At 43.9% G+C, this 12,814-nt stretch overlaps 2 protein-coding genes across 4 annotated transcripts; one reads left to right on the forward strand and one right to left on the reverse strand.

The window, feature by feature from the left end:
* Window positions 1-615: 615 nt before the first annotated feature.
* On the forward strand, window positions 616-7,326 carry LOC133883235 (uncharacterized). 3 transcript variants are annotated; one of them, XM_062322489.1, is made up of 5 exons: window positions 616-927; window positions 1,049-1,093; window positions 5,996-6,277; window positions 6,391-6,597; window positions 6,716-7,326. In XM_062322489.1, exons 3-5 carry the CDS (start codon window positions 6,020-6,022, stop codon window positions 7,076-7,078), a joined length of 828 nt encoding a protein of 275 aa, XP_062178473.1. In that variant the 5' UTR covers window positions 616-927; window positions 1,049-1,093; window positions 5,996-6,019; the 3' UTR covers window positions 7,079-7,326. The 3 variants fall into 3 exon arrangements, with proteins under 3 accessions (XP_062178473.1, XP_062178472.1, XP_062178471.1); XM_062322488.1 differs by having other exon boundaries at window positions 6,007-6,277; XM_062322487.1 differs by having other exon boundaries at window positions 617-927; window positions 5,983-6,277.
* A 184-nt stretch (window positions 7,327-7,510) lies between these two features.
* LOC133883234 (ALA-interacting subunit 1-like) lies at window positions 7,511-12,531 on the reverse strand. The gene is made up of 8 exons (XM_062322485.1): window positions 12,167-12,531; window positions 11,567-11,625; window positions 11,384-11,458; window positions 11,177-11,293; window positions 10,921-10,991; window positions 10,389-10,689; window positions 9,904-10,193; window positions 7,511-7,983 (listed from the first exon to the last, which is right to left on the reverse strand). The coding sequence occupies exons 1-8, from the start codon at window positions 12,261-12,263 to the stop codon at window positions 7,929-7,931; spliced, it is 1,065 nt and encodes a 354-aa protein (XP_062178469.1). The 5' UTR covers window positions 12,264-12,531; the 3' UTR covers window positions 7,511-7,928.
* Between the last annotated feature and the right edge of the window lie 283 nt (window positions 12,532-12,814).

Genomic DNA, 12,814 nt, shown 5'->3' on the forward strand with positions numbered 1-12,814 from the left:
CCACCACCCCTACTTCCTTCTCAATGTTCCTCCTTCCTCTGTGCATTTGAGATCTGATTGCCGCCACTTCGACGAGCCTCTTTGCAGTCGAGCAGTGACATGCCATTTGTGACTGTGACTCCTCCTCAATCCTACGACGGGGTGTTCTATCCAAGATGAGCCTACACAAAGAGTTCACTTCAGTTCAGGATTAGTGCTTGTTTGGATTGTGTCCCAACTTACCTTGACAATTTTTTGTCATGACCAAATCATGGGTATAGCCAAAAAATTTGGTTCCAAAGCAAACACTAACCAAAGTATACACATATCAAGGAGAGAATTACCTTACCACAATGTGATTATCAATTTTGCCACACATGCCTTTACCAAAAACTAGGCTAGAATCTTGCCAAATTTTGGATCATACCAAAATTCGGCACCAATTCAAATGGTGGCCAAATTACACAGGCTTTTGGTAGGGTTGGCTTTCGCACCCAACCGAACAACCTTGCTTTGCTCTGCCTTTTTCCTCCCTGATGAAGTGGACATGAAAAGTAGTAGGTCTATTGCTGACATGGTACACCTATCCTTTCCAACCCCTCGCCCCCATCTACATCAGGAGAGATGCGCCTATCTGCTCTCTGCCCAAGTCCTAATATATTATCCCTGAAATCCGATGAACAAAAACCGTGGACCATCACCGCCGGTATCCCGTTCCCAATTCCACAGATTTCCACTCCACGCTCCCACTACTTATACCAGACGAAAACCAAGCAAGATCCCACCTCCCAAACCCCGAAACCTGGAGCTCATAGGCAACGAACGGTAAGAATCGATTTCTGCGATTCCTTGGAGCCCCTTGGTGCCGCCGGTTTCTTGATATCTCAGCCCCCAAAGCTGCAATTTTTATTTCCCCCTTCCTGGTTGGATAGCTGCTTTGGTTGAGAGGTAATCTCTGGCGTATTCGTTTGTTGGTTGTTGCCGTGTTCTTGCGCAAAAGATAGGATCTTGCGAGGTGGACCGCTGCTGGTTGCCTGACCGGATCCTGTATTTATTCTGTTTCTTGCAGGCATTGTTGGTGACCGGAGGTACAACCTTCGATCCTTTCATTGAGGTAATGGAGCATTTCGGTTTTGTTCCTGGCAGTTTGTGGCGGATCATTCAAGTGTTTACTTTTAAGATTTGCTTGGGTGTGTGTGACATCGAGCACTTCATTTTTTTGAAGCAAGGAGGTGGGTGATGACCTTACTTGCTTAGTTTACTTGAGAAATAGATGGAATGGGAATCTAAACCATGGTTGCTTAGATAGCCTAGAGAGATGTTGCTTGAATTAGAGGTAACAGGGGATTTGGAGGGTTTGTTGGTACTTTGTAGTGATGACATATTCGTTCTTGTATTAGGTCTAATCCCCCTTCTATTCAACATAAAGGCTAGCCCAAACACTCCTCATTAACAGAAGCGTGATGACTTACCGGATTCGGATGACGCCACCAGTGTGAATCATGATGTAGATGAGTCGGTGCGAGCTGGTGATATGTTGTCGCTTGGTGTAGATCACGTGTAGTTGATGGAGTAGGTCACCGAGGCTGGTGAAGTGTGTTGACGTAGGCAGAGGTGTCTTAGTTGCCGGAGTGGTGATGAAGATGGTGGCGGCGGCCTTCGCCTCGCTGTTGCGCCCTTGCTTTAGGGTTTTGGCTTGTGTGGGGTAGGATGAGCCTCATGGGAACCTTAGCCCCTAAGGTGCTGGCTCGCTCCTTTTATGCTGTGCATGATAAGATGGGACCACAACCAATCGTTGGTTGCGCTTCCGTTCAAAGCGCTAGGTGAGGGCAACATACCCCCTTAGGACTCGGCAAGTAGTTGGGATATTTGACGTTAGGCTGAGATCAACCTAACATTCTCCCCCTTGATCATAAGACTAACGACATAATCTCACTTAATGAGACAACACACTAAGGCAAATCGTTACAACGGCTAATAAAATGTCACTAAAACCCAAGTGCCTATAGTGCACTATTCCATCTCGAAATGGATGTACGTTATACTTAATGGGGGTTGGTTTGCTTAATTGTCTCTTATCCAGAATCATAGACTTTCCAATCATCCCATGATGGTAACATGATCACAAAAAATATGGAGTGGTAAGTCTTTAGTGAGCGGATTCGCAAGCATTGACTCATTGCTTATATGCTTAGCACTGATAGTTTGATCCTGGATTCTATCTTGGAATAAGTCTACTTAGCCCTTTGAAGTATTGAGGTTTGTCTAGATACGCCTCGCCCCCCCCCCCCCCCCCCGAAGTATGAAACCAGGTATTGAACCCCCCAAACTATTCAATACCGTCTAAATAACCCCTCGAGGTAGTTTTGGAAGTGGTTTCACCATCGTGGTGGTCACACGACTGATGACGTGGCACTGACTAGTAGAGAAAGATCCATTATAGTCAATTCCTTAGTCATGTTACAACGTAATGTTTTAGCTCCGTCGGGATGTTCTACTAGGTCTCATTCATCATTATTGTTCATAGACTTCAATTCATCATTCATGGTATTAAATCGTTCAGGAGAATGCTCTTTATACGAGTTAGGATCTTCTGTCTTCCCTATATCATTAGCATCTTCATTCCTGATTTGTTCTTTAGGTACTGTAGGGGCTGCTGAGGCTTCATCGTTAGGTGCACCATTAGGGATAACAGGGGGTGCACTAATATTATTTTCTACTGAAGGTGCAACGACCTGGGGCATAGGAACGCAAGTCTCTTGGATTAGCGGTGCAGGAACATAAACCCGTTTCTCCTCGTGACCAATTTTCATGGGCTACAGCTCCCCCCCCCCCCCAAAAAAAAAAAATCTATGCAACATATGCAGTGGTCAGAGTCAGAGAAGTTTAAGGGTTGGATAATCTCTTCCTTAATGAGACGCTTCATTCTCTCTCATGAAATGTGGCCCAAATGATAATACCACCGTTTCAAAGAAGTCTCATCATTTGCACTTTTTTTTATCTTATAACTTACATCATAGACATTCAAAGATACATAGGATTCATAGAGGAATCATATAAAATGTCTTGTCTAAGGGCAAGACCAATAATTTTTTAATTAAACTTAAGAATGCACTTACTGTTTTTGAAATTACAATGAAATCCATCAATCATCCAACATAGAAACTGAAATGAGGTTCCTCATGGTAGGAATATTAAAAATATTATTAAGGTGAAGAATCAAGCCGCTATCTAATACTAATGGAAGTGATTCGATGGCTTCAACTTCAACTTCCTTCCCGTTAGCAACTCTTAGACTTCGCTTCCCCCTTCTTAGAGTTCTTACGGTATGGAATCCTCTTTCTTACGAGCCACTTAGATAAATGGCACATAATTATAATCATTGGTCAAAAAGTAATTATGGACCTACGTAAAATTTAGTACATGATCACAAACAACGTGGTTAGTATACAACCATGGTAAAAAATAACATCAAAATTCTCTAAATAAATCTTCCTGCTGGTCCAATTTATCTAGAGAAATAATCATGATTTTTTGTACATTAAACATTATTCAATTTGGGCTATATACATTAAGAAATCCAGTGCATAAAAGAAAAACATTAAATTCACTGGAAAATTCACTTTAAATAAAAAACCCAAAACTGCCTAATCTGTTAAAAAACCAGCTCGACCCTCACGCATACTCACACGTGACCCAATTTGGCTGGCGCGGCCTAAAATACCTCATCCACGCTGCTGGCCCAATGACGACCGTAGCGGCCCATTAGCACACCACGACCCAGCTTACCCCCGCGCTAGCCCTTTACGCATGTCAGCTCGATCTCCTGCGCTAAAACGCCGTCGGTTGTGCGTTCCCCATCTGACAGTGCTCCGGTGAGTTCGGTCGAAACAAATCCGGCCGACGTCGTTCGTTCTCGAAACCTTAGCCCATTTCAAATCTCTCCCCTCCGAAAACTCTGCAACCCCCGCGAGAGAGTGAACGGCAATGCTGGCCTAGCGACCTGAGAGGGAGTGCCGCCATGATGAGAGAGAGGACTGAGAAGCGAGATGAGAGAGAGGCGTTGTAGCAGATCTACCCGTCGGCGCACGTGTAGCAAAGTTTGAGTGCGGCCCCATCGGTGGATTTGCGGTGGTGGTTGTCATGCGCGGTGAAAAGAAGGCCGCCCAAACAAGGAGCCGACGCACACGCAGGAGGCGATGGCGGTGCAGAGGCGTAGGAAGACGAGAATGATCCACGCGTGACACGGGCCTTAGGAGATGAACACGCTGGCGAAGTATCTAGAAGCTTCGGCAGCTGTAGTAATCGACAGGAAAAATGTAAATGCGCCCTCTTCTCATGGGATAGGGTTCAGGATTTCGACATTTCGGGATCTGACTTGGGGTAGGATTTGGCGATAACCCATTTAGGGTTTAGGATTTGGGATACGAATTTGAGGATTATAGTTTTTGAGTGAGGGATATTCTTAGGGCTTTGCAAAAACATTATCTCCCCTCCTCCATGCCGCCCGAGCCCAAAGTTATCCCCAATCCGAGCCCCCTTTACACGCAAACACACATATAAGCAAGGAAATCAACTAATCCGAGACTAATTTGACATAATCATATACATAAACACATGATAGAAGCCTAATACGTGAACACAGCTCTAATACGAGGCTAATTAGGGCTAAACATGACTAATTGCATCTAATTTGCATTAATTAAGTCTAAATTTGGGCCTAATCATAATCGCATGTAGCAAAAACATAAGCATATGTGTATGAAAATGATATAATCGTATTGATCTAAGCATAATAAGACTTGAACATGACTAATTCACTTAAACCAAACATTAATTTGCATCATCCGGTCATAATTCAACATGAACAAGCCTTATTGGGTTTGATTAGGGACTAGTATGGCTCTGATGCCAAATATTAGGTCTAATTCCCCTTCTAATCAACACAAAGGCTAGCCTTAGGATCAAACACTCATCATTAGTGGAAGTGTGACGACAAACCGGATCTAAATGACGCCATCAGTGTGAATCGTGATGTAGATGAGTCGATGCGAGTTGGTGATACGCTGTCGCTTGGTGTAGATCGTGTGTAATCAATGGAGTAGGTCGCCGAGGCTGGTGAAGTGTGTTGACACATGCAAAGATGTTGCGGTCACCGGCATGGTGATGAAGATGGTGGTGGTGGCCTTCGCCTCGCTGTTGCACCTTAATGATCACTTTAGGGTTTTGGGTTGTGTGGGGTAGGCTGAGTCTCATGAGAACCTTGGCCTGTGAGGTGCCGGCTCCCTCTTTTACTGCAACCAATCGTTGGCTGCGCTTCCAATCAAAGCGCTAGGTGAGGGCGTCATACCCCCTTAGGACTCGGTAGGTAGTTGGGATATTTGATGTTAGGCCAAGATCGATCCAACATCTTGCTCTCTTCCTGCCTGGTAGCTGTGATCACTGTTACTGGGCTTTCTGTTCACTTCTAAATTTGTTTCACTATGTCATTTCTAATGGAAGGGGGAAATTTTCCATGTTGGTTGAACTTCTCTGTGCAAGTAGGTACATTCATCCTAGATGCCCCATTACTGTATGTTGTGATAATATGATTTCCCGGCATGGTTCCTTTCCACTTTATTCCTCTTTTCTTACCATTTCAGCTGGTAGATTTGTGTCATTGATTTGCTTCAGCATTGCTCATTTTTGTATTCTAGCATATTGCTCCTTTTTTATATATTTTTCGTGTTTCATCGATTGCAATGAATATTAGTTGAACATGGAAAAAAATCTTGGATAGTAGCTGGGAGGTAGGGAGGAGCGTGTCATTGCAAAGTTGATTTCTGAGTGCAAATGATTTAGCTTATAATGCTGTCACCTTTCATGCATTATATGTGAGCTGAGCTAACTGCAAAAGCAATGCTAGATATTGAAATCATGCCATATTTTTAAATTGCCTGTTTTGCTGATTCTGCATAAAAAGTTGGTTCTGTTCTAATTTTCACTATGTGACTTTGCTGATAGATTATACATAAAGGCCATTTTCAGATCATTATCAAGCATGCCTCTCCTTTCAAAGTTACGCTTGATCACCGTGGATGTGACTGGTACTCTGATCGCTTACAAAGGACAGCTTGGGGATTACTACTGTATGGCAGCTAAGTCTGTCGGGATGCCATGTCCTGACTATAAGCGCATGCATGAGGGTTTCAAGCTTGCATACACTGAGATGGCAAGACAATATCCATGCTTTGGATTTGCAGCAAAGATGCCAAACATTGATTGGTGGAGGACGTGTGTTAAGAATTCGTTCGTTAAGGTAAGATTGTTTTCTGCAAATATGGAGCTTATTTCAGGAACTATTGGTGCCTCTTTTTAATTGTTCAGAGGGCTTAGTGATTCAGTTGCTCTGTAATCCATTTTATACTATAGGCTGGCTACGACTACGATGATGAAACATTTGAGAAAATCTTCAGACGCATTTATTCTTCTTTTGGCTCCTCTGCACCATACTCGGTGTTTCCTGATGCGCAACCCTTCCTGAGATGGGTGCGGGAAAAGGGACTCAAAGTTGGTATTGTCAGCGATGCAGAGTACCGTTACAAAGAAGTAATCTTGCCAGCTTTAGGGTTGAATCAGGTTCGATATCCACTGGATTACATGTACATCAAAGTTGCACACTTCTGTAATAATTTGTTTTCTCGTTCGTAAGTGCAGTAGTCTAATACTCTAATGCATGTCTTGGTCTTGCAAGTAGGGCTCGGAATGGGACTTTGGGGTGTTCTCAGGCATTGTTGGGGTTGAGAAGCCAGATCCAAGAATTTACAAGATAGCACTGGAGATGGCGGGAAACGTTGCGCCAGAAGAAGCGCTCCACATAGGTGACAGCATGCGGAAGGACTACACCCCTGCAAGGAGCATTGGGATGCATGCGCTGCTCCTGGACCGATTCAAGACCGCCGACGCTGAGAGCTGGAGGCAGTCTGGTGCGACAGTGCTCCCCGATCTGGTTGCTACTCAAGAGTGGCTCACCAAGAATGAGAATGAGGAAACCATAGCAGCTCAAGTGCCGAACGGAATGTCCGAAAAACTAAAAATGGGGGGCTTAACCGAGTTTTAATGTGCTAGTTATGTACTGAAGATTCAAAAGAAACTTGTAATGGGAGGATATAGGTGATGATTCTTGGCTACTGGCTAGTGTAATTAGCTTGAGCTGCTGTCTGGCAGTAGCATTTGGCGCTGATGCTGTTTGCTGAATATGACTAGCATATCAGAGTGTCATGAATTGTATTTCGATGAAGATTTCAAGTTCTGTTTTTAATTCTTCACCTGTGTGAAGCAATAAAGGACGATGAAATTAACTTTGCATATGCATCTCGAGTTTTCTAATTCTGTTTTCCATTTCTAACCTGAGCAAAAAAGAAGAAATGGATTTTGCATATGCATCTTATATGAGGCAGTAGGGCATTTCGATCGTGCAGCTTGTACTTCCAATATAAATTAGATATCAACAGAAGATGGCTGCATAGTCATAGTTGACATACAAATCTGCTGAAAACATAAGCTTTTGACCTCACAGTTACTATTAATTTGTACATAACTTGGTATTCATGAGGATATTACAATCAACCTACAACATTAATCTGATACCACACAGATCGTCAGAAGTCAGATCTTTGGTAGCCGAAGTATGCACTATCTGACCATCACATGGTAAATGAAATATTACAGAGGGTATTGGGAATCAATAGGTATCCTCAACATCACTGCTATATGCAGCTCTAAAGAACACAGGAAACAAAGAACAAAAATGATGTAGACACGTAGATCCCTTTGCAAAGAATGTACATGAAGTTCTAGCCTGAACCATAGACCTGCTTACGCCCAACGGCAATTTCAGGTATTTCAATCATACATGATACGTTTCAAGTAGTTGCGCCATTTTACATGTTATGGGGTCCGAAAAAATCTTAGCGTCCTGCAGGGTGTCTGTTCCAGGACAGGTAGTTGTGGTCTCCCAATTTCCTGCAGAAGCCCACAAATTAAATTAGTAACTTACAAGGACACTCAGGCAGATACGTCCACAAAAATAATGCTGGATACTTCAATACGCATTGAGAAGTTCTACTAAGATCATTCTTATGATAAAAGACTCGATCATGCCAAGCTCCAGCCCCACCGTAGAAGCCAGATCGGCCATTGCCGCCATCGCCAATGGGTGGCGGCGGCGGCCAGTGGCGATCGTCCACATCTTCCTTCTCTCGCCCCTCCTCCCCCTTCTTCTTCCTCGGATGTGATGCTAATGTGCTTGATTACGTGTTGCACGGCTGGTGGCTCCATGGCCAGCACTGGTTGGGCTGGCACGGTGCTTTCCTCTACTAGTTGCAAATCCGTGTTCCCTCCTCTTAGCCCCGAATTTGGATCTGGTGGCTTCAGGAGATGGAGGATGAGGTAGGGGATGGCCTGGATCCAGCCGACATTGGCGATGGTGTAGCTGGAGGCGACTGTCATGGTATTCCTGGCTCCGGGTGGTTGCGATGGTGTGCCGACAAAGGGGTGTGCCCAATCCCTTGACAACACTACAAGCAAGAATAGCACGCTTTGTGCTTTCATTCATCGACGGTGATGGCAACAGGGGGAGTCCTGCACCCTACTACGCTTTCCTCCCCTCCTCGTTCTCGATCAGGCCCGCGCATCTGGCAGTGCGGCATCTGAGTCTATCGGTGGGGAGATGGGGGATTTGATGGTTGTCGACAAGGTTGACAGCGATAGTGGTGGAGGCGGCGGTGTTAAGGTTGTGGACTTTGTGATGGTTTTGTCGGCTTGCCGTGTGCGGTGCGGTGCTAACCTTGGGTGAAAATCCCCAATTTGGTTCGTGGGCGCCGTTCCCCTCCTTGAGGCATTGTCAAAGTATTGTGGCATCGTACTCCGTTTGAGGTCATGTGCATCCAGGGTGAAAACCCTTTATTTGAGGATCAATCGACAATGGTATTTCTAATGTCGCTTCCTCCTTTGAGACGTTGCTATGGATTCACGAATCTCGACCTCTTCGTTGCAGCAAGGCTAAAGGGGTACGACTTCGGTTTCTTATGAGTTGTCTTAACGGTAGAGTTTGTGCGGACTGCGGAGACAATGTGGTTCTTGGATTTTGCTTCGGTCGGCCGATGGAGAGGCTAAGTGTTGTCTTTAGCTGGTTGGCTTTGACATGTTACCATGTTCTTCCCTCCAGCTGATGCAGGTGGACATTGAACTTTTGTGGGTTCGTCAAGATCCATTTAATCTGTAGTGGAAGACTATGGAGGCCGGAAATTGCAGCAGGCAAGCATTCAGAAGTAACAGCGTGGATGGTGGTTTAGAGCTGAGGAATAGAGGGTTTTTTTCCTTTTTCTGTTTTGTATTTTCTGAAGCTGATTTGTTTCAGTTTCTCTAGATGGTGGCAGTGTAATGGCTATATGTATCCTTGACGTCCTAACGTCTTGTTGGTATAGAGGCCGGAAGTTGTACTTCCTTCATCTAGAAAAAAAAAAAAGTAAACTGGAATAGCTAGTTGCCTAGTTTCTAGTCCTTCACCAAAATTTACAGGAGGAGGTCACATATGGAAGTTCTTTCAACAAAGGAACCAGAGTGGTACAACATGAGCTGTGCTCAAGCAACCCAATGCCTTAGTGCCACCTCAATCTCAACGAGGCTAGGGGATGCTAAGATACAATGCGCTGCACCAAATGCAATCAAAATTCCTGCCTACAGGTTTTCCGCAAACTTGATAGGCTAAACAAAGATTATTTACCACATGCATCACATGTAGGATATTGATGTAACGGTGGATAGCATATGCATCTATACAATGAACTTACAGACTTAATCTAGAACCTTACAAGTATATCCAGTACACAACTTGTCAATTTCCAAGCGATTGCAGCAGACACGAGTTTAAAAGTTACTAACCTTGGTTTTATGAAGTATAGCAAGGTGAATGCAAATGCCAGGAAAATGCAGAGTCCACCAACTATAAGGTATGTGTAGCCAAGAAAATCGTTCTTCCCTCCAAGCCAAGTTGCAGTGGAGAGGACCAGCTTTTTCTTGCCGCCAAAGCTATATGTATTGTAGTTGTTACTCAACCTCACTGTTATATTGTCATTCTCCTTGAGATCAACGTATATCCTCCCATACAACTTTCTGAATGTAGGAAGTGCAGCAGTCCGCATCCAAACGATGAGGTCCTCTTGCTCGCTCAGCTGTCACAAAATATGCAACTGACATGAATAACTCCCACAGATATTCTTTTCTATATCAAGGGAACAAGAAATCAATGGAAGCATAGATGATCTTGGCAGAAATCATGGTGTTGCAGATATACACTAAATGAGCAATAGTCACCTTATGACAAGCATATGCCACAATGTGATGGTGCAGAACAAGAATTCACATACCGAGATGTTTGGGTCAAGCTTTGCTCCACCTATAAGTGAACCATTCTGGAAGTTGCTCGGATAGACATCTTTGCCAAATTTGTGCTCCCTATCACTCTTCCAGGAGATGTGCTTCTTGTCCACTGTCAAGTTCTCATTACCACGAGCGAAAATATATGTATCATTAAACAAGCTCCAAGCAATGAGACCACAAGGAACAATTGGCTTTCCATCAGCCGTGGTCTTCTCAGGTTCACAAGCGGATGTCTTGTTAGCTTTACTAGGATCTCTTAGCTGTGCATCGTTTCGGCTCTTTACATACCTGAATTAGGAAAATGTCATGCATGCTAAATGTCTAATACATGCTATTCTATTCTTAGCAAAGATTTCCAAGTTAGCAGTTAATTTGTTATGTATTGTGCTTTTCAATTTTAATAGAATCATATAACTACTGCAAGATAATTCACAATATCATGAAAGTGAATAGCTGCCACTTTGTGCAAAAGAATAAAGATTGAACTAATTGCCTGAAAATCTCAAAAACACATCATACCTCCTATGGTTCTGGTAGAAGTTGTCGAGTTGATAGTAAACAAAAATTGGCTGCTTCATATCCTTTGTAACCTGGAGAAACAACTAGTTCAATTTTACAGCCAAGAAAATTGTGCTCGAAAATGCATGCATACAGCTGCAATGTACATTCCAACTTTACAAACATTTTAAAAATCTATTTAATTCCACTTTTGCTCCTTCTATGCTCTAATCTTTCAAATTGTGAATCAATACCCAGGAAAGTCAAAGCTTATTACCATAAGAGTCCTTGTGCAGTCTTTGGGTATGCTCGAATTCTGGATGTAAGCAAGCTTGTTCTCAGTCATGTTGCCTGGCACACATGCCTCATCGTACCGATCGATAATCTCAACAACCTGCAACCGTTCAGCATAAATAAAAAACAGAAACTACCATGACACCTATCTTAAGTCTTAAGATAAGGTAACTAACAACAGGCACCATACATCTCGTGCAGCTAGCAGTGAAACAACACCGATGGGAACAAAGATGACCCCGACGATGAAAAACACTGAGACAACCTACACAACACAAGTTGAAACTCGAAACATCAGTGAGCTGCTCCAACATAAGTTTTACTTATTCTCCAAAACCAATAGTGTCATAATCTCTTGAACCAGTAAGCTTACCCATTTCGGAGTAAGAATTGGCTTACAAGCCGGCAGCTCCTGCTGTGTGAACTTGGAATCTGTACATAAGAACTTTGGAGTAAGAATGGGCTTGCAAGCCAGATCACTACATTTCTGACCTCATAGGTTCATTGATAGTTTGATACCCATTGTGCATACACAAGCAAATAATATTATCATGTACCAACTAGATTGAAGGTTTTTCTTCTGGATTGATCTAGCTACATCGCTAAGCAAACAATACCATCATGTACCAACTAGATTGACGGTTTTCTTCTGGATTGAACTAGCTATAGCGGTAAGCAAATAATACCATCATGTGCCAACTAGTTTGATGATTATTCTTCTCGATTGGACTAGCTATGATCACTAATAAGCATGCTACCACGCTAAATAATATGGCAGCTAAAAAAATCCCTTAGATTAACGCCAGGAGAGAGCACAAGCTAGCACCCCGGAGCCCGAAGGGAACCAAATTAACACCACACCACTAACCCCAGCCTATATTATCGGCGACAACTCGCCGTCCCTTGCCTTAGCCCGCACGAAAGAACCGCCAAGAAGGCAAGAACAAGCAAGAGATTCGGCGGGAGATCTCACACTTGGGCATCCTGGTGTTCCTCCTGGCCGCGCCGGCGCCAGCGCCGCCCGCATCCCCGGATCCGCCGTTGCTGGTTCCGGCCGCGTGGCTGTTCATCCCGCCGCCCGAGGAGCCAAGGGGAGAAGAGCCCCGCGAAAGTCGCGTCACGGATCGGCGGCGAGAACTGGGTTTCCCAGGCGCCGGAAGAGGCGGCTCCTTCCCGGACTGGGGAGGTGAGGGAGGCGAGGACGAGGAGCTTGCCCGCGATCTAGCTTGAAGCTCCTGGCTTGCTTGCTGCGAAGGTTAAGGAAGCAAGAGGGGAGCAGTGATTTGATCGCGAGTCCTGACCAGGGGCAGGAGTACGAGGTTCAAGGAGATAACTGTTCAGTTATCACTTCGAAAAAATAATAATTACTGTTAAGATATTATATAAATTGTTTTTAAGTCTATGTATATAAAACGACGAATGAGATGCTACTGGGATCATTGGTAGAAAAAACGAATGCCCCGTTTAGAGGTGGTGGTTGGGTTCAGACGGAGATAGCATGACTTTATGTTTGACTTTATTCTATCATGAACAATTAGATCGCAAATGAATTTGAAAGAAGATATTTGATTTTATGTGGACTTTATTCTATCGTAAACCGTTAAATTATTCAGATTCGGTA

The sequence above is a fragment of the Phragmites australis genome, chromosome 10, assembly GCF_958298935.1.
Source record: "Phragmites australis chromosome 10, lpPhrAust1.1, whole genome shotgun sequence".
Taxonomy (NCBI): Eukaryota; Viridiplantae; Streptophyta; class Magnoliopsida; order Poales; family Poaceae; genus Phragmites; species Phragmites australis.